The sequence below is a fragment of the Oryzias latipes genome, chromosome 16 (assembly GCF_053564925.1).
Source record: "Oryzias latipes strain Hd-rR chromosome 16, Olatipes_Hd-rR_3.1".
Lineage (NCBI taxonomy): Eukaryota > Metazoa > Chordata > Actinopteri > Beloniformes > Adrianichthyidae > Oryzias > Oryzias latipes.
Window position 1 is genome coordinate 2,299,895 of NC_136252.1, and position 24,405 is coordinate 2,324,299.

Here is a 24,405-nt window from a genome sequence, read left to right on the forward strand (position 1 = left end):
TCATAAAAAAAAGTTAAATGAAGCAAAACATCTTTGGAAGCTGCTTGACTCTTCCTAGGCAGCTGCCTCACAAATACCAATTAAAAATATTCAATTGAAATAAAAACATCTGCAGAAGGATGCTCATAAATAATAAAACATAAATATCTTCCTGAGAGTATTTTGTAGGGAGCCTTCCAGCTGCCAGTGGTTAAAAACAAAATCATCTTCTCCTGAGTCCGGCAGAACAGGCGAAGGACTGCGGTCATGAACTACTTAGTTTTTACTTGGGATGGATCCCAAACAGAAACTCTGTTCCATGTTGCTGCCAGTATCAAATAAAAACACAGATTGTGGTGCTTTTTAGAGGCTCAGATGAGAACGAGTGAAGTACTGCAGCTGCACAGCGGCTAATAGGCTAATGCGCTTAGCATCGGCTAAAATGCTGTCAAAGAGGCAAAGCGGGTCAAAGTTCTGCAGAACCTCCCAGCAATAGATTCTAGTTTAGCGACCTGATGGATCAGAGGGATGTGAACAACGCTCTGAAAAAAGGCCGACATCGTGGCGATGACCATTACTAGTTTACTTCCACGTGTGAGAAAGCGTGGCTGCAGCTGCAGAGCAGACTGTCATGTAAACAAAGCATCTTAGCCACATTAAAGCATCTCCTTCATCCTGTCCTGCTGCTGCCTCATCATCATCACTTTGTTGTTTCTGGAAAGAATTTGTGTTTTTTTACCCTTTTATGTTTTAAGCACCATTCAGACTCCTGAACCGTTCAAAGGTTCTGGAGAAGCTACATTAAGCAATGTTGAAATTAAACAGAACTTTATTACTTAATCATACTTTTAGAACATTCATTCCATTTTTTTTCTTATACTGAAATATATTTTGTTGTGGAAATCAGACAAACCTGACTGTTCTCTTTCTATATTTTAAGTTACCAAAATAAAAGCACTGAATTTGCTTGGGTAAAAACAACTTATATATGAGATACAGTTGCAGTGCTTAACATTGTGATCTTTAAATAAACAGATTTTACAATTTTATTACAATTAAAGAGGTATTGAAATTCAGGTACTTTAAAAAAAAAAAGAAAGAAAATGTGTTCCGGTACAATATCGGGATACGTATCGTATCTCCAAACACACCCCTACCTTAGACCCTCCTTTGCGGGAGGAAAAAAATCCTAAAATAAAAAAAAAAAAAAACAGAGTCCACATGAAGGAGGGATCCTCCCCAGGACTGACAGGTGATGGAACAGAACTCTTAAAGAATTAACGTATCTAACGCTACAACTACATGTTTCAATAGTGTAGCTATAGGGTCAACAGGGTCACTATTGCAGCCAGTAGACATTTTTTTTATTGCACCAAAAATAGAATTGTTTTCCTTCTTACTTTGATGGAATCTACATGACAAATGACACCGATATAGAATCCAATATCTAAATGATAGATAATGTCTTTTCTAGAATTACATGCAGGTGTGTGCATAAAACTAAAACCAGCTGAAAGACTGCTTCATACCCCACATTTATGCCATTAATGACATGGAAACATCCTTGATGCAGAACGGCAAGTTTATGGAGGAAACTAGTCGTTTTTCTACTTCTTTGTTACTTTGAAAGTCTTAAAAGGTGAATTAACACAGTTATCTGTGACGCTCACGTTTCACCTGCCTTAAGATGGTTAGAAATAGATTCTCAATCAAGGACCAAAGCTCAACTGAAGACATTTGAATTGCATTTGAAGTTAATTTGTTTTAAATTAAAAGATACAAAAACCAAAGTGTGCATTAGAATCTGTTGGGTTATTTTACCTCAATCCAGAATGGCTTATTTTTATCTAGCCTCTGGGAGAACACCGCCCTGACTTTACCTACTTTTTGCACCAAAACTACAGGTTTGCACGAGAAAAAAAGAGGAAAAAAAAAAAAAAAAGCAATCAAACTGACTCTTCTAAATGTGTTTTTATTTGGTGAATCAGTTTTTTGTAACACAACATGCAGGAAAAAGCAGTCATCAGAAATAAGAAACAACCAACCCAATGATACAAACAGATGGGTCAAAATCCTGCCAGATAACTGGAACAAACAGCAGTTGTCCTGTTCTTTAACTCGCATAGAAAGGATCTCATAGAAGTTCTGCTGGTTCAGAGAGTCTTTAGCTTAAATGGAGCAGTAAAAAATGTTTGTCTGTCACAGAAACTGCTCAAGAAACGGCAGTTCACACAAAATAATGCAGCAGGTTCCTGAATCATTCACCAGCTTCCTCTGTGATGTTCAAGGACCAGGCATCTTCATCTTTCACTGAGCTGTCATGCAGGTAGCTGGTCCTTGCAAAAAGCCGACACAGGAATCACTCAACCACAATGGTGAAGATTTTAATCGGGTTTCCAACTTAACTTTATCTAAAACCAGATTTAGACTGATGTTTCTATGTCAGTGTCACAAAGCTTACTGGCTTGTTTTGAATTAAAAAAAAAAGAAAATATGCAATGGTGGAACTTTGACTTCACCATCCTCTGCACACAGTTCACTCCTGTGGAATGGGTATCTCCCCTGTTGCATGTTTTGTGTAATGCAAGTGTAGCTTGGCCACTTCATCAAAGCCCGAGTCGCATAAAATGCACTCCCATTCGCAGTACTTGTGTTCTCTGAGCGTGCTGGGATCGTCTGGGGCTTTTTCTGCAGCTAATTCAGTCCAGCTGAGCAGTTTGGCCAGCTTGAAGCAATGAACGGGTTCTCCACAATCCGACTCGTCAGACTTCTCCGCCTCCGCATTCACACTGAGGTTTGGACTCTTCCCGGCGGTCGTGTCCTCCTCCCCTCTAGGCAGCTCTCCCACGTCTGCGTTCATCTCCGAGTCTTCATCTCCAAGAAGCTCGGCGTTGGTCCCAGAATCTCCCTCCTCTTCTTGAGTCAAGATCCCAAAGTTTGTCTGGACATGCTTCTTCTGGTGTGATAGGAACGCTTTGGAATGAGGGAAGCCCTCTCCACAGGCCTCGCACTTGTAAACCATTTTACCACTTCTCTGAACTTTACTGTCCATCTTCTTCTTGAAACTGTTCAGACTGTGTCTCTGCAGGTGTTTGTCCAGAGACACTTCATCCGTGTAGCCTTGAGCGCAGCTTAGACACCAGAACCGCCTCTCCTTATGCATCTGAAGATGCGAGAGCCACGACTTGGCAGATGTGAAGTCTTTGTTGCACTGGTCACATTTGGGGATGGTCACAATCTTCCTGGCCCTGTGGACTTTCAGGTGACTGATCAGCCGCGTCCGCCTGATGAACGACATCCCGCAATCCGGACATTCGTACTTACGCAAATGCTGCTCACTCTGGTTTTTGTCTTTCTGGGGTTTGCTTTTGTGAATACTCAAATGTTTTCTGAATGAAACCAGGTATTTGTAGGCCTTTCCGCAGGTGTGGCAGAAGTAGCCCCGATTAGCCGTCTTTCCAGCCATTTCTGCTGTTGCTTCTACTAAAGTGCCCACGTCTGCATCTTCATCTCCCACGCCTGCTCCTGGACTCCTCCGCTCTCCCAGTGGAGCCTCCTCTTCCTCCAGGCTGTGCTGGTGAAGGTGAGTGTTGTAGGTGTGCAGCTGAGTGAAGCTCAGGCCACAGTCCTCACATGTCAGGCTGCACTCTTCGACTACAAAAAAAAGACAAGACGACATTCAGTCGGCATTTTTCCATCAAATGTTTGAGCTGAAATGATGTTTGATATTTGAAAGCAGGCAGGAATACAGCTAGCTCACAACAGAACAACCAGATGCAAACGTTACAGCAAAATCTAAAATATCTGCAAGAAAAATGTGGAGGTTCCAACATCAGATGTAAAAAATTACATCATCCTGTAAATGTTGGTGTTTTTGCTCTGCTTTTAGAGCAGAGGTGCTTTGGTGCTCATTTGCATCAATAGATGTGAATGGATTAAGGGAAACAGCTTTAACGTCCCTGCTAGCTCTGGGAAACGTGTTTAAAAAGGTCTAATTACAATAACAGCTAAGAAACTGAGAGAACAGTCTGAAACTGTTGATCAATAATCAGAAAAAAGGAAGCGGCATGTTGTACTGAAATATTAATAGCTGCCTTAAGTGATAGCAGATCATTTTTGGTTTGAACCACTGGCAGTAATTTATTATCCAGTCAGTGGTTCTGACTGTTGGGTGACCTTCCTGGTTTCAACGACACTTTGTGGTAAAAACCCTGAAAAGAGGAACCGAAGGCCTAAATTAGACGAGATAGAAATGTTGCAGATTGGTTGCCAGTCTTATAGTTGACTATTTTTTGACTGTTTTGGTCAAAAAAGTCTTTTTGACCAAAAGTCTTTTTATGAATCATATAGCTGCCTCTAAACAACAAACCTGAAACACACCTAAACATTTGATTCACATGAAATCTTTCAAACCTGCATTCAATACCTTTGACTTAATCAAAAAAGGAAAGAAACTCCATTTATGTGGAATAAACTGAAACGTTATCTTAAAGGGAAACCGCACGAATTCCTAAAAAAAATGTATTTAAAGAAAAAAGTCAAAGACGCTGAATTAACCACATGTGACAAGAATATGCCTTTTAAAGTATTTATCTCAAAGATAAGCAAGTTAAACACGTCACATGGGAAAATAAAGTCACCTAGAGGAAGAAAATATATCTAACATCTAGTGCAGGAACATTATTACATTTTAGCAGGACAGTCGTTCTGCAATTACAAAAAGTAACAAAAAGAAACCAGCGCTTATGAAACAACTAAAAACAAACAAGATATACGTTACTTTTAACAAAGAAAACAGATATTTTCAACTTTCTGAGGAATGTGCAGAATCTTAATTTCCAAAATGAACGATGTAGCAGCAGAATTTCTCTATAAGTCAGTAGAACTTAGTGAAGAGCAGCTTTTCTTTTAGGTAACGACACATTGGCTTCAGAAAATGCTCCAAAAGATCAACTTTAAACTGTGATCCCCTTATGGTCACACTTAATGTGAAGAACGGCATTCATGTCTGATGTAGAAAAAGAAACTGTGGCTCAGAAGACCATGTGTAAAAAAACAACATTTTCTCCAATGTGAGCGACAGATGTTAGTCCAGTGTGAAGGAAAGCCTGAGAATCCGTCAGCAGAATGTCCAGGTGGACTGGGTGGGTTCTGTTCAGTGCAAATCGATAATTCAAGGCCATTAACGTCTCCTGATGAAGCAGCAGCAGCAGCAGACCGTCTGTGCTGGAGGGGTTTCATAAAGGAGTGCTGCAGCAGCATGGGGGGGGTCTGCTTTGCACTGGTTCAAGGGGAGTGGCTGGTTTTCTCAGCGGGGACCCTCAGCCCTGCAGGGATGTTGATCCTGAAACGCAGCTGGTTGGGCAGGCGGCGGCGCACTTGGTCGTGCCAGGCGAGGTGCTGCTGCAGCTGGTTCTCCGTCCAGAAGCTGTGGCAGCACAGAGCACAGCAGAAGAGCCGGCTCTTGGCCTTGCTTCTGTGAGCTCCTAAGTTTTCCTCTGTCTGGAAAGCTTTGCCACACTTGTCGCACTTGTAGAGGCATTTGATGGTGGGCTCCCACATGCGGCTGGGAGGGAGCAGAACGTCAGCTTTGCTTCCAGGACCGGGGATCTGCAGCTTTTCCTCACAGCTGTCGTCTGTGGAGCCGCCCTTTTTCCCACTTTTTAAGGAAGAATGGGCCTGGACTTTTCCAATCCCTTCACCAGAGATGCAGCTCTGTCCCCATTCCTCAGTCTTATTTCTTTCACTGTTGGGAACATTCGGCTCCACCTTTACACTTAAAGAAAGCTTTTCTTTGGCCTTCCGGACCTTTGAGTGGGCCTGCCACATATGAGCGCGGAGACCTCTGGCTTTTGCAAAGGTCATGGGACAGAGGGGGCAGTGGTGAGCCTTTGGTTTTGGAGTCTCTGTAATCTCATGGTCTTTGACATCACTCTGAACTGGGTTGTCGTCTGCCGCCTTCAACACTTCAACACGCTCTGATTTAGAGTTTAAATCCTGTTCAAACGTCGTGTCTGCTTCTCCAGGATCACTCTGTGGTTGGGTTTGACACTGACAGTTAAAGGTCTGGTGGCGCTGAAGGACTCTGTGGTTGAAAAACTGTTTGCTGCACTTGTTGCACTGAAAGGGTCCTTCCTCCGTCTTGCTGCCAGCGGATTGAGAGTCTTCCTCTTTTGGAAGGTGGCGTGAGCACTTCTTTTCTCTGTGCCATCGCCTGTGCGAGCCCAGGGCGGAGTTGGTCATGAACCTCCTCCCACAATCAGGACAGTGGAACACTTCTTTCCTCAGCTCCTCTTTCTTTACGCTTCTCAAAGGAGAAACTGCAGAATGCGATCCTGACGTTGGCTGGTCTTCAGTGTGGATCCTTTTGTGAAAGTTTAAAGCTCCCACAGCGGGAAAATCTCTGTCGCATTCGTTGCACTTGTATTTCCCGTTGGTTGGACTGAAGTTCTTATTTTTTGTCATTTGGTGGGAACATTCCGGTGTGAAGGCGTTGGCCTGGACTGCGTTTGTTTTTTCCGCTCCCTGACGGTCTTTCTTCATGCAGAGTTTCTTATGGGCCTTCAGAGAGACCTTGCTGTTGAAGTTTGAGCGGCAGGATGCACACTGCAGACCCTCCAGCGCTGCAGAGGACTGTGCGGACGATGGGGAACAGTCCTTCTCGTAACCGTGACATTTCATGTGAAACTGCAGAGCTTTGGCTCTTGAGAACAGCTTTCCGCAGTCAGGACAGCCGTAGGTGTTCTTCCTCAGCTGCTCCATCTGATGCTGGAAAGACTTGGCGGGCGGCGGCAGCAGCTGGGCGCTGTGCACCACCTGGTGTCGCAGCAGGCTGGAGAAGAGGCGGAACGTCCGGCTGCAGAGCTCGCACTGGTGACTTCCGTTCTCGTGTCTGCGCATGTGCAGCGTCATGATGCCTTTGTGCCGGAACTTCCTGCCGCACACCGGGCACGCCACCTTCACACAGGAGCGCGAGCGCCCATTGACAGACTGTAGGGTTCCCGGCACGCCTTTCCTGAGCCTCAGATCTTCACACTCGGCCTGGTTTTGTTTGTGGTGGGAGTAGGCCCCCAGGGACCAAAAGCCCTTTCCGCACTGCTCGCAGTGATAGATCTTTGGGCCCAGTAGAGTTTTCTTGGGGTTGTATTCTTTCTTACGGGCTGAAATGGCGTCCGTCTGCCGAGCCGTGCAGCTTTTCTTGTGATTAAACAAGCTTGCAGCATGCACAAAAGACATCATGCAGTCTGAGCACTGGAACGGTTTTCTTTTGGGGTGACGCAGCTGATGAGAGGCCAACGCAGACAGACGGGAGAAAGCTTTTCCACACTCGTTGCACGTGAACGTTTTCGTCTCTGCGCTCTCAGCACGGCTCCACTCATCGTTGCTGCGGCTCTGATTGTGGCTCTGCAGGTGATGGTGGTATGTTTCATAGCTAGTAGCTTCAAAGCTGCATGCGTCACATGCGTAAGCCGTCGCTGACTGACCTTCAGCTCGCCTTTTACTCTCCCCGTGCCACGCTGTGCGAGCGTGCAGCGATGCAGGGGAAAAGCCTGGATATTGCCCCACAGGATCAAACCTTTCAGTTTCCCCGGTGGTCTCTGGACACAGCTCCCCCGCCTGCCCAAAGTCAATCTGAACTATTTTCAGGTCCAGCTCTTGTCTGGACGCCGGACCTCCAGTGAAAACCTCGGCGTCCCCAGGATCTCTTCCTTCCTGATCCGACTCGCACAGCAGCTCCAGGTCGGGGTTTGGGTCTTTGACCGCCTCGTCTTCTGATTCGCTCGCGCTGATCACCTGGACAATAAAGTCCCCGGGATCGTAGCTCTCCGTGTCGTCCTCCGTCTCATCAGCACACACTTCTTCAGCTCTATTTGAGGAGAGGAAACTTTCCTCCGTAGAACCTTTCGGGTGCTCGACCTCCTTTTGTTCTGGTAATTTGTGGGGCGATAAAGCTGCAGAACCAAGCGGCACCTCCTCTTTGGTTTCTCCAAAGATATCCGTGTGCTGCAGCGCGTGAGACTGGAGCGCCGACGCTCTGGAAAAGCGTAGGCCGCAGTGTTGACATTCAAAGGCCTTCTTCTGCAGCTGGCACACCTGGTGGAGGAAGGACTTGGCAGGGGTCTCGCTGCTGTGCGCCGTGCGCAGGTGTTTGTGGTAAAACGCCAGCATGGTGAATCCTTTCCCACAATCCTCACACTGGAGTTGTCCTCCTGAAGTACTGGTGTTTTTGGCGTGCCACTTCTGATGGTTCAAGAGGGCAACTTGGCTGCTGAAAGTCTTCTGACACTCGCTGCACTGGAACTTGTCGCTCTTCTTGGCTTTCTTCTTCACCTCTGGGGAGCAGCGGCTGTTGTGGCTCAACCTCTGGTGGGACCTGAGGTGAAACTCTTTCGGAAAAGCTTTACCGCATGCACACCTGAAAGGCAGCCTGTCGCAGTCCTCCCCCAGCACATTTTCTTTTGCTTCCACCACAGACGGGGTGGCGTCTCTCGAGCCTCTGGCGTTGGACTTCACCAGCTTTTCTTCGTGGCATCGTCGGTGAGCGTCGAGGGCCGAGGCGCGAGAATAACTCCTCCCGCAGGACTCGCACTGAAAGGACTTCTTTTTCAAATGCTCCAGGCCGTGAAAAACTGACTTGGAGGGTTGTTTATGAGAACGCATGTGGTTGAGGAGGTTCCCGATCACGGTGTAGGATTTTCCACAGTCTGGACACAGATGGCACAGCGTCTTGGTTACAGCAGAGGTCAGTGTTTCCGAGTCCTTGGCAGAGGTTTGAGCGTGCTTTTCTTTCAGGTGCCAGTGGAGTTCATCCACCGCCGTAAACGACAGGAAACACAGATCACAAATATGTGGGGCTTTCCCGTCCTTATTGGCGTCATGCGGGTCGGTAGACTGATCGCTCAAGGACACGTTTGGATGCGAGTGTTGACAGCGATGCTCCCTGTGGACCATTCCCTCCTTGAAGGTTTCTCCACAATCCTGACAGCAGAAAACCCCAAACCCTAAAAATAGAAACGGGAAAATAGGAGGTCAAAGCCACTCCTGTCTCGACAGAAGAAAAGAAAGGATCAAATAAAATGATGACAAAACAAGTGCAAAACATGTCTTTATTCAAAGCAAAATGAAGTTTACAGAATGTATAAATGAACACAAACACCAGAAAAACTTTATACACAAAGAAAAAGGAAAATGAGGTGAGTGACATTGATGAAAACATTCATTTTTTCTTTAGAGCCTGCATCCGGCCTTCCTTAAGCCTCTCAGAGTAAATTATTTCCATATATGATAATATATAATCTGTGGCACATTGAAGAAGGATTTTTTTTATGAAATACGAGTTATTTTTGCAGCCCTTAATCTCTGAGGCCCCGCCTCCTTGTGGATGTGGCGTGACATCATCAGAGTGTCTGTTTCTAACACGAAAACAAAGATGGATGTGTGTAGAAAATAATGGCGTTAGCCGATCACCACCAGCTCCACGGAGAAAGGGGGCGTGTGTGTTGGCCTGGGGGCGGGGCTGGCAGCTCAGACTCTTCCTGCGGGGGGGGGGGGGGGGGGGGGGGCTCACTTTGTGAGGATACACTTGTTTTAATGGATTGGGAGGGGCTGGTGCTCAGAGAGCAGCTTTTTAGAGGAATACTCAGAAATGCATGAATGGATGAAAATACCGCTTTGGTGTTGATTATAGAGAAGAATTATAAAACACTTGATTTTTCATGACACAGGCCCCTTAAATTCATTTTTATGAAAAACATTTGGGGACCCAGACTTAATTATTTAATAAAAATGTAATACGTTTACAAAATTGACTGAATTTACTGAGACAAATCTGTGGTTACAAAGAAGAAGATCAGAACCAGAGAAGATGAAAAATCTTTTAATGACAAAGTTGACTAACAACTGAGAAAAAACTCATTCATAAACAATATTCATCTTAAATCGCAAATTTATCGTTATCACAATGTCAAGCTGGACGATCCAACCACATCAATCTGTCTGAGGCACGTTGTTGATCAGATGTATACCATTATAAACTCATTTTAGAAAGAAATGACTTGATTCTAATCGATCTTTAGGAAATACCATTTGGATTGATACAATAGGGTTGATTTACTAAAACGTAAAAACGACCAAGTGCATCAGCGTACAACACACGTGTGACGTCATTAACACGGATCAGTCCATCATTGCAGTCCAATGTGTGGACAGACTTTGAATAAAGTCATGTGACCATCCAGTGTCTAGAATGTTCTAAGAATGTTCCCTTTAGATTATTTGGATGTGGAAAAACAACAGTGGTGAACTTTAGGAAACTAACATGTGAATGGATTTGACATTCATTCTAGTTTACTTGTTGGTTTGGACACAGATTTCATTTAACTTGATGATCTGGAAGAAATCCAAGAATCTGGAAAACTGTTCAGTGGCAGGAATTTCTGTCTGAGTCTGACTGCTGGAAGTTTGGATGAAGATGATCTGGATCCATTGAACTGGATCGAATCGGGTCGTTCCAGTGTTAAAATGAATGGCTACAGCCCTACATAAGAATTGTAATCTCCATGAAGCAGATTCAAGTATTTGAACTGTTGGCACAGAATGTAAATAAAAAAACATTTCATCCCACAAGAACTTTACATTTAAAAAGCACAATACTTGTCATGTTCTTGAATCCAAATGTGAAAGTAAACTTCTATTAGAGGTAAACATCACTGACAAATGTCTCAGATGATCCGTTTTCACAAATCTTATCTAATCTGCCACCAAAAAACATTTTACTGAGAAACTCGTTTGGGAAAAGGAGAAGAATGTTACCGAACCCCCCCACCCCAAAAGAAATGGTTTCACCCAGGCAGCGCAGACTCTTCCTGGAAGGGGCGGTTCCCCACTTACTGACGTCACAATGTGAGAACCGTTTGTTTTTATGGATTGGGAGGCCGATTTTTAGAGATCAGAAATGTATGAATGGATCAAAATATTTCTTTGTGGCTGTTTTCTGTGAGGACATGACATTTTAATACACGGAGCTAAAAGGTGGATTTATGATATCGGTCCTTTAATAATCACACCATGCTGTGGTTTTTGGTTTTGGGAGGCAAATTTGTACGTTTGATCTGCAAAAAAATGCGAACGTTTATTTTTCTAATTTATAAACTAGATGTTCAAAAATATAAGTTTAAGTGATCGTTCTATCTATACACGAGTTTAAAGAATCCTAATGCACCAAAGTGTGAGGGGATTTTGGATTATCCGGCTTTTAGGGTGTCAGTAAACGCATCAGACCTGATGGATTTCTGGTTAATGATCCCAGTCGTTTTATTTTTTAGAATCATATTTCCGGAGTCAAACGCGTATTTATAGACAGACAGCAGTTTGAGTGCCTATTTGCTTCTTCTGGCAGCAGCATTCTCGTTGTTCCACGTTATTCACTGCGGTCCGCCTGATGTTTTGTTGAAGTTACGGTACATGAACCGGGGGGGGCGCTTGATGCTAGCAGGGACGGTTCCGTTTGGGGACGCAGCGAATGACCGAAGACTCACCGGGTGCTGGGTCCTCGGCCGATGGGCTGCGGTTGTTGTCGGGGTCTGGCAGGCCGAGGCCGCACACAGGCGGTTTGCATGTCGCTCTGTCCTGTCCGGACTCTGCGGCGGAGGGCTCGTCCATCATGGCGTGGTTCGCGTCCGGGTAGCTCACTGCCGTTGGTCCTCGCTGACCGTCCATTTAAAGAGACGGAGAGAAACACACTTTAAACCACTTACACTATTGTATCAGTGCTGCATGTGATAAATTAATTCATGTTTTGATGGACAAAACAATTACCTTACACATGCGCAGTGCGACTTTATCGCCTGCTGGAACTTCTTCTTTGTTTACTTTCAGAAAAATTGAGATGTTTGATGTTGCCCCCTACTGGACAATAGTTGGAATTGCACTAATTTTAAAACCGGATGAATTTCGGCACATTTTACAGAAAATAATCTTTTCATTATTTGGTTGGACTAAATATTTTTTTAGACTCGAATTTGACAGTCAGAGGAAGTATTGTGTTATTTTCTTTGTGACATAAACTGGCCTCTGACTTGTGAAAAATAAAAGTTCTTTATTTTTATTGCAAAGGTAAATATTCTTGAAAATGAAAATCAATGAAATAAGATTAAGATTATCTTGCAGAAGATTAGGGTTCAATCTCATAAAGTTGCAGATTTGTCAAAATTGTTTTTAATTTGTGAAAACAAATCTCATTAAAAGGCTTTTATAAAGTTGTTTTTCTTTTTTTTCATAGGAATGCTGTCTTATTCCAGGTCTACTGAAGGAGCTGCAACACTGACTCAAATGCTATCTGAATATCCTGCATAGTAAAAGAAAATAGTTTGAAAAATAGTTTCATCTTATTAGGGACATTTTAATGCTTGTTTTGAAAGAACATTACACAGTGTTCTTTTTACTTGTGATTTTTGATCAATATAATCCTAATCTTTCACATCACAAACTCACCGAAAAGCAGTTTTTGTGTGAAAAAACAAATAAACCGTTTGAAAGGAAAACTGACTCACAGATCTGAACTAATTGGTGTGAATATCGGTTTGATTTGACTAGATTATATAAATCTGGGCCTATTTTTAGGTTAAACTTGAGCCCTTCTTGTCACTGCATTCAGTTTCACTGAACTGCTGGTCCCAACATAAACTCAATAACCTTCAAAATGTCCTTTTGAAAATGAGAAAAACCTTTGTTTTTTATCTGTAAATTGAATTAAATTCTTCTTTTTCTTGCTCTCCATCCTGGAATATTTTCCTTTGAAAACACCGTTTCAAAGAAAGCAGCTCATAAAAGCATTCAATAAAAGAAGCTTTCTTTAAATTTGAGTTTTTCTTTTACCTTTCCTATAAATGCAGAAAAGATTTGAACAGAAGAGAAATACCAACAACACGGGTGTAACATAATTTACTTTGCATGAATTATCTATAAAAAAGTCCTGAAATATGAACTTTGAATTTAATAATGGGTGAAACACCATCAGCGTTATGGAAAGTGGTTATTATTCTGTTTCATTTTGTTGAATAGAAATCTCCATTGAAAGAAAGGGAAACCTAAAGCAGTTATCAGACAGGAGGAGGGTTTTTTCTAAGCATTTTATAATGTTAAAAGGTTTTTGGTCTCATTGAACCAGGAATTTTATATAAATGCTCATTTTAACCTAAATAAACCATCTATAGCATTTAAGGCTCTTTAACCCTTGTGCTACCTTAGATGACCCCCCCCCCCCTTCCAATGACGTGTTCTCCCTACCATGACAAAGGTGGATAAAGGTGGAAAGATTTCATGTAATCCATGGACACCAGTGAAGATCACAAATCTTTGAAGAAAAAAGGTTCAGAGCACTGTCTAGTGGGTCTAGATGACCCCACTCCCAACATTAAAGTGCCTAGGATAGCACAAGGGTTAAAATTAGCTTCAACCTTATTTTTAGACACCCTTAGTATATGAGAAAAATCCTCATGAATAAAATAAAAAATCCTGGCAACCAAAACTCAAGTCCAAGTTGAGTTTATTACAAAACTTAACAGTGTCATCAGCGATTCTACATTGGCACCATATCTGGACTACTTGAGTGATTCCATTAGACAGAAATCTTTACACGTTGTTCACAGATGCTCGGTCTCTGACCGCATCACTGTGATAGCTTCTCCACTGATTCTTGGACCCACACCTTTGCTCCTCTTCTGGACAAAAATCATCCTTGTATTTTCTGAGAACTGTGACCATAACAGCAGACATCGCCTCTCCAAAAGAAAACGTTTCTTTATGGAGTCGTTGTGAAAAGTTGCATTTTGGGAGTCGAAGTCTCGCTGCAGAGTCTAACTTATGCACAAACTAGGGCCTAGAATACCAAGACAGCAGACATGCAGACTGTACTCATAAAGGCACACAGTATACTGTACACGGAGGAACACAGTACAAATGGAACAAACTATAAAAGTACTAATAATATTTCAGTCTACAGGTTATTGGCAATAAAAATGGGGATAACTACGCATCAAGAAGATCGTGGAACCATGTTAACGGCATCTGTGCACACACTTCATTTCACACACACAACACTGTTGCATTTAGAGATGAAGCTAGAAAGGAACCGGGTCAAAATGTGCAAACTAAATCTGGTTTCATCTCCTACCTAATGCTCACATACTGGTGAAGCGGCGCCGCTAAAGTCCACTGATGGAGGTTTAACTGAGAAGAATGGAACAACATTAGAATACTAGTGTCAATGTCAGATCTCCCCCTGTGCGTGCTGCAGGTAATGCATCTGTAGATCCAGCTCCCGGGGGAGGGAACAGCCACATATCATGCACTGAAGAAGCCGTTCGGGGCCAAAAGGCAGACGGGGTCCGAGTTTGTGAGGTTCGGCCTGCGGGGCCAGTTGAGGTAGGGGCAGCGTCTGTGGCATGTGAGGCCTCTCGCTCATGACGGCCTGCGGCGTGAAAAACAGGTTTGGGTGGGGAGGTCGTGGGAGCGCAACGGAGTGGAGAGGGTGGGGGCCGGGCAACCCGAGCGGGGGCAGCGGAGCTAGAGGGGGGGAGAAAAAAGGGGAGGGCTGGTTTATGATTATTTGCGTGCCTGTTACCATCGGCTGCTGCTCCTGTGCGCCGCCAGCTTTCAGCGGTCCGGACAGCAGCGCCTGAGGACCCACGGGGTTACTCTGGAAGCCCCACACTGTGCTCGCCATGGGCTGGCCGAAGCGATGCGGCTCGTATGGGAGGGAGATGGGGGCCTTCTGAGCTGCTGGCTGCATGTTGGCCCACCCAGCTGATATCTGCTTCTGTTGCAGCTGAAAGTCCTGATTGTTTAGCAGCTTTTCTGGGGAGTTTAACGTCTTTGGAACCCCTGGGGGCGACTGGATGTCCCACAAAGTGCTACCAACCCCATGAGGGGCTGTTGAGATGGGCAGAGCGCTGCTTTGGTCTATTTGGGCTGAGGTGGAGACACCGGCTAAGCCTGAAGTCCAGGGTTTGTCGAGTTGAGAAACAGTCAACGATAACACTTGAGGACCGGCCAAGTCCCACACTCGGTCCTCTTTCTTAGTGGGGGTGGAGGGCTCCTTTAGCGGTGCCACCGGCCCGCTCGCCCACCTCAGCAGCTGAGGGTCCTGTCCGTGCTTGTTAGGAGAGATCTGCGCGTTCACCGAGGGTCTGATGCTCCACAGGGCTGCTCCATCCGTGTACGACGAGGAGGGAATCAGAAAGTCCTGCTGCACTGACGTGGAAGGGACGGGACCCCCCGAGGTGGGCGTGGAACTCCAAGAGGACGGCTTGTGCTGCCTCAACTCGCCCAGCGTGGACAGGATGGGCGGTTTTGGCATATTTGCTGGATGAGAGGCGCTCTCCTTTGCGTGCGAGTCAGCGCTTTGGGCGGACGAGGGGCCGGTGGGCGTCAACATTTCCGCCCAGCCCGAACTCCTCTGCTGCTGCAGCCCAGCCTGTGCTGCAGAGTCGAACTGCTGCGGGGCGTGCTGCTGCTGCAGCGCAGAGATGGGCGTCACCTCCCCGCTGTCCACCTTCCACTGCACAGGCTGGGCCTCAGGCAGCCACGGCTCCTTCGGGTGCCGGTTCTGTAAATCCAGGCGCGACGGGAGCATGGAAGATGGAGGCTGGGGTGCCCTTCTGAGCAACTCAGCTTCTGTCAGCGTAGGAACTGGGTATAAACCTGGGTGCTGAGCGGCCCCCGTCTCTGAAGCACCCGTGGGTCTGGACCAGCCCCACACCGGCCTCCCTGGCCTTCTACCCCTGCCCTTCATCTGACCCAAACTCTGCTTCTTCCGAGAGTGGATCTTCTGATGGACGAGCAGGCTGCTGAACCAGGAAAAGGTTTTGTGACACTCGTCGCAGCGATGGGGCCTCTCCCCCGTGTGCGTGTTCATGTGGTCGCGCAGCAGATACGCCAGCCCGAAGCTCTTGTCGCATAGCTCACACTTGTGGGGCTTGTCTCCGTTGTGCGACAGCATGTGGTGCTGCAGCTGGGCCTCGTCGCTGTAGCCTTTGCGGCAGTGGGTGCAGCGGAACGGCTTCTCCTGGTGCAGCCTCTGGTGCGTTCGCATGTTCTGCAGAAAGGCAAAGTCCTTCCCACAGTCGGGGCATTTGTATGGCTTCTTGCCTGTGTGAATGATGAGGTGCTGCTGCAGGTAACTACTGAACCTGAAGCCCTTGCCACACACTTTGCATTGGTAAGGCTTGTCCTTGGAATGAATGCGCATGTGCAACTCCAGCACGGACCGGTGGCGAAATGTCTTTTCACACTCGGGACATTTGTGGGACTTTGCGCTTTCGCCTTTCAACTTCTCCTGGATGCCGTCGCTGCCCACTGCGCTCAGCTGCTTCTGAGAAGACGCTGGCGAAGCCTCCAGAGACTGACCGGCTGACTTGTGGACGCTAAGACAATGAAACTTTAGGCTGGATTGCTCACGAAAAATACTGGGGCAGTAGGGGCAGGTGTGTCCTTTCTCCCAAACCTTATTGTTCTCCGTCGGGGGCCGAGGCGATCGCTCCAGCTTCTCGTACTCGGCCTCGTGGATGAGCATGTGTGCTCTCAGGTTGGCCGGTACGCTGAAGGTCTGAGGACAAAGGGGGCAGTTAAATGTGTGTTTGGGCTCCTCGCTCTGGTGCGAGTTCTCTTTCCCCGCCCCTTTAACCGGATCCCGAACGGTAGCAGGAGGCTGCTTGCCGGGCAGCTCGCAGAGCGAGTTGTTTTGACGCAGTCTGTGCTGGCGGCAGTGCGCCTTCATGTTTTGGGCGAAGGCAAACTTTTTGCCACATTCGGGGCAGCGGAAGGGCTTCTGTCCGGTGTGCAGGTACTGGTGCTGATGGAGGAGGCTGCCGTACTTGAAAGCCTTGCCACAGATGCTGCAGGTGTGGGAGCGGCTGTTGTCGGCGTGCTTGCGCCGGTGGTCTTCCATGACGGAGTAGTGCTTGAAAACCATGCCGCACTCGGGGCATTCGTAGGGCTTGAGGGCGGGGTGGCATTTCTGGTGGAAGCGCAGAGCCGTGGCGTTGGGGAAGATCTGGCTGCACTCCTGGCATTTGAAGATGTGGTTGTTGGAGCGCGTCATCATGTGCTTACTCATGTGCTTTGTGACGGACACCTTGAACTGGAAATCCTGGCGGCACAGCGGGCAGTGGTACGGCTTCTCCACGGTGCTGCTGCAGTTGTGGTCCCTCAGTTTATCTGTTGACAAGAAAATCCTCAGGCACTCTGCGCACTGAAACCTCCCCTCCTCCTTCCTGGAGGTCAGGAGCTGCTCCTCCTTCCCCTTGTGCTGGTTCCTGTGCTTGATGAGGCTGCTGCGGTGCTGGAAGGTGAGGCCGCACTCCTTGCAGGTGAGGGGCGTGAGCTCGTCCTCGTGCATGTGAAAGTGGCGGTGAAGCTGAAAGGTCTCGCGGCGGTCAAACTTCTTCCCACAATCCTTGCACTCCAAAGTGAATTTTTTCTGTTTGGGCGACAGCTGGACAGCCTCGCCCTCATCTGGCCCCGCCTCCTCGCCTTCCCTCACACCCACGCCCTTGGCTGCAGAGTCCTTCGCTGCATCACAGTGTAAGTTCTCCTCCTTGGCAGGCTTTTCTCCAGCTGTGGTGGTGTTATCCGCAGGCCCCTCCTGCTCCACCTCTTCAGCAGATTCAGTGGCATCACTCTGACCTGCAACAAACAACAATTCAGAGTAACACAAAGTCAACAACATGTGACTGACAGACTGCTGCAGACTTTAGCCTCAGATTTGCAGCGTTAGCCGTTAACAGTATGTCCATAAATAAATATCTGTAGTTTAGTGAGGCAGCAGCCAGGTTAGCCCCTCGGCTAAAGCTAAAGGGAAAATGATAATCCATCAACATTGCTAGCATACCGCACTCCTCCGTCACCGCTTTCGCCCGCTCGTCCTCCTCCTCCTCGGCTTCTGACCAGTCGAATGCCCGCTTCGCACCGCTCGGGGCTTCGGCCATTTTTTCCGCCGCCGCCCGCTCCTGGGTTTTGTCTGCTCCAGCGCCGGACTCGCCACAAACCTCGGAGAGGCTGGCATTATGAACACAAGCGCTCCCAACATCAGCCCCGCCATCCTTGGCGGGGCGACCCGCCGCCGGTGCTTCGTCCGACGGCACGGCGCTGCACCTCGACCCCGCCGCCTCGGCCTCCTCCACTGATGCTTCCACCTCTCTGTCGGAGGCTTTCAGCCGTTCCGGAGACTTCGCTGGGTCTGCGGCGGCCATGTTTCACCCATGCAGCCCCTTGTCCAGGGCATGCAAGGATCACAGAAGGCAGGATCTACATTTCCGGCGGGCGCCTTCAAAATAAAGCTGTTATCGTTTTGAGGCAGATGAAGTCCTCGACCTCAAGACATTTATTATGAAGTGTTCAATTACACATTTCCACGTAACGTCAGTTTAAATTCAGATGCACAAACCATTAATGAAACAAACTATTTCTACGGCACAAACTTTGAGCCTCAATAAATAACTTGAAGGTTGCATTTCCCACAAAAGTATGTGTGTATCAGGAAGATGAAGCCTGTACCTGAAGATGCTGCCGAATATTTAAAATACAATAAACAGAATTACGGCCACCATAGAAAAAAATAAAATGTAACATAGTTAATTCGTATAATTTTGACAAACTTCAACAATTTGAAAGAATAAAATCGTGAAAGTATGCTTCAAAAAGTCATAATTTGACAAAGAAAGAGTTGTACTTTTTTGGGGGGGAAAAACTTCATTCAGCTTTTAAAAAGTTTTAACAAAGACAAACAGTTTCTGTTTGCAGGGACGAAGCAATAGGAAGACGGCTGAGGGGCAGCTGCCCCCCATTCTTGAGTCAATGGTTGGGTCCAAACTCCTTCACTACACAATACATAGTGCACTATGTAGTGCGCTTGCCATTTTTCTCATAGACTTCTGGGAAATTTCTAGGGCACTCAATGTTGGAATTGTAGATTCGGACAGCTCTACAAAATGGTGAAGGCACTATAGCCCACTATGTAGTGAGTAGGGAAGGAATTCGGACATAGCCTACAATTCTAAAATCCAGTGCCCTAGAAATTTCCCAGAACTCTCTGCAAAAACTGGTGTGCATGGATGCTCACTAAACTTCTGATTATGGATCACCTTGAACACATTTTGTGGGGAAAAAAAAGGTATTTTAATTTATTTTTTACAAGCCATTCAAGTTTTCATCATCAGAACACAGTGGATCCATTAACAGTCTTTGTAAAATGTTCGTATTTATTAAGTTTTTACGATGTCAAATCCATGACGTCATGTTTGCAGCTAAAACAAAGTAGTGAGCATGGTATCCAAATTGCTTTTCAAGCCAGGGCACTACATAGTCCCCTAACTCATTTTTAGTAGTTATGGATTAGACAGCCAATTGTAGTACGATTATTGACACACGATTACGAAATCATCAGTACAAGCTTCTTCTTTGCTACAGTTTTACATTAGTAATAGCACCGCGGCTAAAAGAACTGCTGTTTTCATATTAATAAGAATAATAAAACTGCTTGAAATCCATGTTTTTATCCTCTCATTTGTAATGGCCTGTTACACTTTGCCACCCTGCCAGTCTATTACACCTCCCACCCCCTATTTATAATGTTCTAGCTCCACCACTGCCTGTTTCATTGATGTTACAAACAATTCAGAGAAACTGGATGAAAATCCCACGGCTCAGGGCTGAACCTGCTGCATGGTCTTTGTGAAAGTACGTCTTTTCAACAAATTCTGACTTTTTTCTTGTAAAATTACAATGTTTGGAATAATACTTTTACCACTTTATTCTCATAAAATTTAGCATTTTTCTGATAACTTTACAATCATATTCTCATGTTTTCACAACATTAATGGCATATTTGGTTAATTTTGATTACTTTTCTTTCAAAGTGACCCCATGTTGTAATTTGCTTAATGCTAAACAGGCTAAAATAGTTGAATACAGATAACTCAACATTGTAAAATGCGTTTTCCTTTCAACTTATGGTACCAAAACCCACAATTTAAAATGCAATTGATTTTATTCTAAAATTTTATTTTTAAAAATTTAAGACTGAACTGTAATTTTTCATGACTGAATTGGCATTTCCCGTCCTCACTTTGACTTTCTCACTGCTGCCCTTTTAAATGGGTCTTTTAACATTTATCAAATGTTTTTGAAACAATTCACCTCTCTGTTTTGTTTATTTGGTATTTTTATATGAAGAATTTGGGATTTTATGATGTGAATTTACCTATTAATGGGATTCTGCCTGTTTGCAAAAACATTCATAATTTGAAGATGTTAAATGTCTGAAATGTATGTTAAATTAATGACAAAGTCCCCAAAAGAAAGTTTTTAGCACTACCACAAGTTATTACAACTATTTAATGCTTTAAATTGATTTAATAAAAGGCACTTTGCTGAAAATATCTCTTTAAAGTATTTGCAGAACATAGTATAATAAAATGACACATTTAGTAAAGTTTTATAGTCGAGGACAAGTATTTGGTTGTGAAAAGTTGAAATGATCTTTATAGTTGAATTTAGCGGCATTGGAGCTTCATTTTCAAAGAAGACAACTTCATAATACAAACAAAATGTAAGCATATAGATCTCCAAATACAACAACTGACCAGACGAGTTAAATCCAAAGACTGTTTCAGGCTCTTGGTGCTGGGACTCCTGAAAAAGCACAAGAGGATCACAAACCTGCAGCTTTGTATCTAAAAAAATCCACAAGTGTTGGTGTCATTTGCAGTCCATGGCTGTGTTTTATTCTTACATTTCATCAGTAACACTTGCTATCCAGATAACATGACTTGTGTAAAACTACACAGACGATGGCCGTACACTGCTGGGTGAAACTATTTACATCCATGCAAGATTATCAATAGCTTCCATATTTATGAATGCTTTTAAAATGAAGCATAAATATATATATATATTAAAGTATATACAGGCAAGGGTGGTTCTCTCCCCCAACACCTTTAAAAACCCTTTAAAAATATGAGACATTTGTCCTGAAAATGCACTTACTCAAACACTTTAGGGTCCAATCAAATGTTGGATCATGAAACTAGTAAAAGCCACGGCGACCGCATGGCCAGATGCTTAGATCAACAACTCGGCACCCTGTATTTCCCTCAGGGGGGGGCCATAAAGCGCTCCCATTCAAAGTAAAGTTTAAAAAAAGCACAAGAATACGTCAGCAGGTATTTACAATAGCTGCTTCCCTCTAATGTATGGCAACCACTGCAGATTACAAGTACTTTATGACAATAGTTAGATTATCAGAAGTAGTAAGACATTACTGGACGAGTTAGAGCAGAACCGGGTTTGACATTTCTGCTGCAGTTATTATAGGCAGACATCCACCTCTACTATGTTTCCAGATACTGAACGCTGAAGGTGCCATTAGTCCTGTGTCACAGCAGTGTTTCTAATTACCCATAGGGCCACCCGTTACTTAAGTCTTCTTCATTGACCTGCTTCCGTTCCGTCTGCACTAAAGTTAATAGCTAAATGGATTCCACATTTGGATTTTTCCCAGATTTGAGGATTAAAACTGTATATAAGTAGTACCATCAGTAAAAAATCAAGAAAGGGTCGCTTCATTTTGCCCTTCAAACATCAGTTCTGTCATTTGAGTCTGTCAGAAGGTTCTCCTCAGCGCCGTTTCCTGCGCCTGTGCTCCATGGCTTTTCCTCGCCGCGGTCTCGGCGCATCTCCAGATAAGTCTACGGTTCGCTCAGAGGGAAAGGTGTCGTGTGTCTCTGGAGACGAAGGTGCAGGCGCGTCTTCTCCAGCGGGGCTGTCGTTGGTGTGCTTGGGAACGTGCAGCTGCAGATGCGTTTGGTGTTGTGGAGGCGTGTCCAGGTGCTGCTGGGAGTCCGCGTGCTGAAGCTGCTGCTGGGTGGACTGTAAGTGGTGCTGAGGCGTTTGTGGCGGGTGGGTTTGTTGTACACGATGCTGCTGCGGCTGCTGCTGCTGCTGGGCCTCCAGGACTCCCAGAAGCCTTTGCAACAGGATATTGTTTTGTTGGAGACTGACCGCTAATGCTTCTTGTGAAGCAACAAGGGTCCTCATGTCCTGTCTGAAACCCTCGCCAAAGTCCTGCAGGCTCTTTTCTATCCTACTTCCAAGCTGGATGGCAGCTTCGCCCAACCCCCGAAGTTCATCTTCAAGCCAGGAGCTGCGTGGGGGGGCTTCCAGAGGACCCTGCTGTGTTCCCAGGGACGGCTGAGGACTGCTGGGCTGGGGGCTGCCGTTGAGGAAGGGCGCACTGTAGAGAGGAGACGGAGGCAGCCATCTTTCTGATGGAGGGGGCGGTCCTATTCCCAGACCCAATCCCAATCCCAGTTTGTCCTCCATACTGTTCTCCACTGGTTCACACTCAGGTTCTCCCATGTCTCTGTCCCGTTCAGGATTGTCCTCGTCCTTCTCCAAACCATCCCTCTCGGACCCGTCCACTCCCAAACCTGCAGAACGTGGACAGAACCACACAAGACTTCAGCTGGGTCTGCGTGCAAAAAGGAGGAAAACACACCAGACAACCTTTTATCACCTGTGTCAGAGTCAGGAAAGCAGGGAAAACTTGGCTTTGGCCTGGAGCTCTGCTTCTGTCTGGCGTGCTGAAGCCTGGGGCTTGGCTGGGAAGGACGCCCGAGGATGGACGCCCCCCTGCTGGACGGCAGGTAACAGGTGCGGTGGCGGGCGTCCGCCAGCCTGCCTCCGTTGCGCCTCTTTAAATCATCCCAGCGCTTTTTTACCTCTCTGAGAGTGCGTGGGACTCTGGACACAGCGTTGACCCTCTCCAGAATTCCAGCCCAGATGCGCTCTCTTTCTCGCCGCCGGAGTCTCCCTGCGGGGCCAAAGAGTTCTCCCTCGCAGCGGGTGACCTCCGACACCAGCACTTCCAGCTCCGCTCCGCTGAAACGGCTCTTTCTCTTTCCCGCTCCGCCTGCAGCCAGAGCAGCAGACATGGCTCTGTCTGGGGAGAGAGAGAGAGGTTTTCCAGCAGGGGAAGGCTGAACAAAAGCTGCTCCTCCTTTCACACTCACTCTGCTCAATGGACAGCAGGTCGTCTGAGGACATGCCGGGCGCCATGATGTTGGGATGCACCACCACCACGTTGAACGGCAGTCCTCCAGGTAAGGAGCTGCTCTGGTCACAGCTGCCGTCCGAGTCCTCATCCTCCCTGGGGAAGCCGTTCTCGGAGGCTCCCCCTCCAAAGGGTCCCTCTGGAGACTCCACTTTGATGTGCATGGGAGGTGATTGCTCATACAGCAGCCCCCCCTCCTCGTAGTACTCAGTCATGGATCAGATCTGATTCTACAGCAGAACTGACTTGCAGGCCAATTCTGAGACGGGCAGCTTCTGCCCCATCAACACAATTTAGTGGATCTCACTGTGGACTCTACATGAAGAGGCAGTTTAGTGACGATCTGATCAACCAAAACTATTCAGCCATAGTTGGTCAAGAGTTCAAATCAACGCTGTTCCAGTTATTTGATCAATAGAGAGTCTGACTCCACCTTAGCACTTCAGATGACGTGCACGGCTGTGTGGTGAGCTGCACAGACTGCAGCAGACCGACATGTTTGCTCCAGACTGCTGCTGCTTTGCATGATCATCATCCAGCTGACAGTCGGGCCCTGAGCTGGAACGCAAACACAAAGCTCCGTTACTCCGCGGGAAGCTGACGGCGGTCGCATCGCTGCGCAGTGTCCTTCTGCACCACATCCGCAATGGTTGCGCATTCTGCATACATTAGTCAGTTCTGATCTTAACGGGGCTAGTTGTTAGCTAACAGGCTGCTTCAGCTGGAGCAGCAGCTTCCTGCTAGCTAGCGCCGACGAACGAGCACGCGCCACCGGGAAGAGGAGCGTGGTGGATGTCTTACCTGTGAAAATTCCACACGTGAGGCCAAATCTAACCAAAACATAGCTGAAGCAGCTGTTAGCTCTGCAGCCGAAACAGAAACCAAGGCAGGCGCTTAGTGTTGACGTCAGCGCACAGGCTGTTAGGGGACCAATCAGCGCGTAGCTCCAGAAATGACGTGTCAGTGTTTTGGTAAATGTAAACCAAAAACAACATCCACCTATAAATCATTACAAAGCAATAAAACATGCAAAATATGAAAGCTAAAAGAACACATTATCTCTTAAAGGAATTGTATGTTTTAAATTACTTGGGGTTTCTAAAAGTGCATCTATCCCTTAGCGTGACGGTAAATATGGAAAGTCTGAGTTATGATGCTGAAGCAAGTGGCAAATAGGCAAGACCTAGCGGAACAGGCCAGACTGGAGGACATTAAACTTATGTGAAAGATCATCAAAGCTAGCAAAGACAGAGTTTATGTACATGTCTTTGAAACAATTAATAGGAGATCTCTGCAGTCAAAGTTCAGTCTAAACT

At 46.1% G+C, this 24,405-nt stretch overlaps 3 protein-coding genes across 6 annotated transcripts; all 3 read right to left on the bottom strand.

Moving 5' to 3' along the window:
• Positions 1-4,553: 4,553 nt before the first annotated feature.
• On the bottom strand, positions 4,554-11,904 carry si:ch211-261d7.6 (uncharacterized). 3 transcript variants are annotated; one of them, XM_020701851.3, is made up of 3 exons: positions 11,797-11,904; positions 11,517-11,685; positions 4,554-8,981 (listed from the first exon to the last, which is right to left on the bottom strand). In XM_020701851.3, exons 1-3 carry the CDS (start codon positions 11,803-11,805, stop codon positions 5,266-5,268), a joined length of 3,894 nt encoding a protein of 1,297 aa, XP_020557510.1. In that variant the 5' UTR covers positions 11,806-11,904; the 3' UTR covers positions 4,554-5,265. The 3 variants fall into 3 exon arrangements, with proteins under 3 accessions (XP_020557510.1, XP_078789001.1, XP_023819978.1); XM_078932875.1 differs by having other exon boundaries at positions 11,802-11,873; XM_023964210.2 differs by having other exon boundaries at positions 11,517-11,720; positions 11,797-11,873.
• A 1,604-nt stretch (positions 11,905-13,508) lies between these two features.
• zgc:66448 (uncharacterized) lies at positions 13,509-18,334 on the bottom strand. Its single transcript, XM_020701853.3, has 2 exons — positions 17,870-18,334; positions 13,509-17,664 (listed from the first exon to the last, which is right to left on the bottom strand). Exons 1-2 carry the CDS (start codon positions 18,228-18,230, stop codon positions 14,249-14,251), a joined length of 3,777 nt encoding a protein of 1,258 aa, XP_020557512.1. The 5' UTR covers positions 18,231-18,334; the 3' UTR covers positions 13,509-14,248.
• A 2,402-nt stretch (positions 18,335-20,736) lies between these two features.
• si:ch211-261d7.3 (uncharacterized) lies at positions 20,737-24,028 on the bottom strand. 2 transcript variants are annotated; one of them, XM_004086668.5, is made up of 5 exons: positions 23,891-24,028; positions 23,523-23,647; positions 23,049-23,404; positions 22,553-22,978; positions 20,737-22,466 (listed from the first exon to the last, which is right to left on the bottom strand). In XM_004086668.5, exons 3-5 carry the CDS (start codon positions 23,302-23,304, stop codon positions 21,655-21,657), a joined length of 1,494 nt encoding a protein of 497 aa, XP_004086716.1. In that variant the 5' UTR covers positions 23,305-23,404; positions 23,523-23,647; positions 23,891-24,028; the 3' UTR covers positions 20,737-21,654. The 2 variants fall into 2 exon arrangements, with proteins under 2 accessions (XP_004086716.1, XP_011471624.1); XM_011473322.4 differs by having other exon boundaries at positions 23,049-23,647.
• Positions 24,029-24,405: the final 377 nt, after the last annotated feature.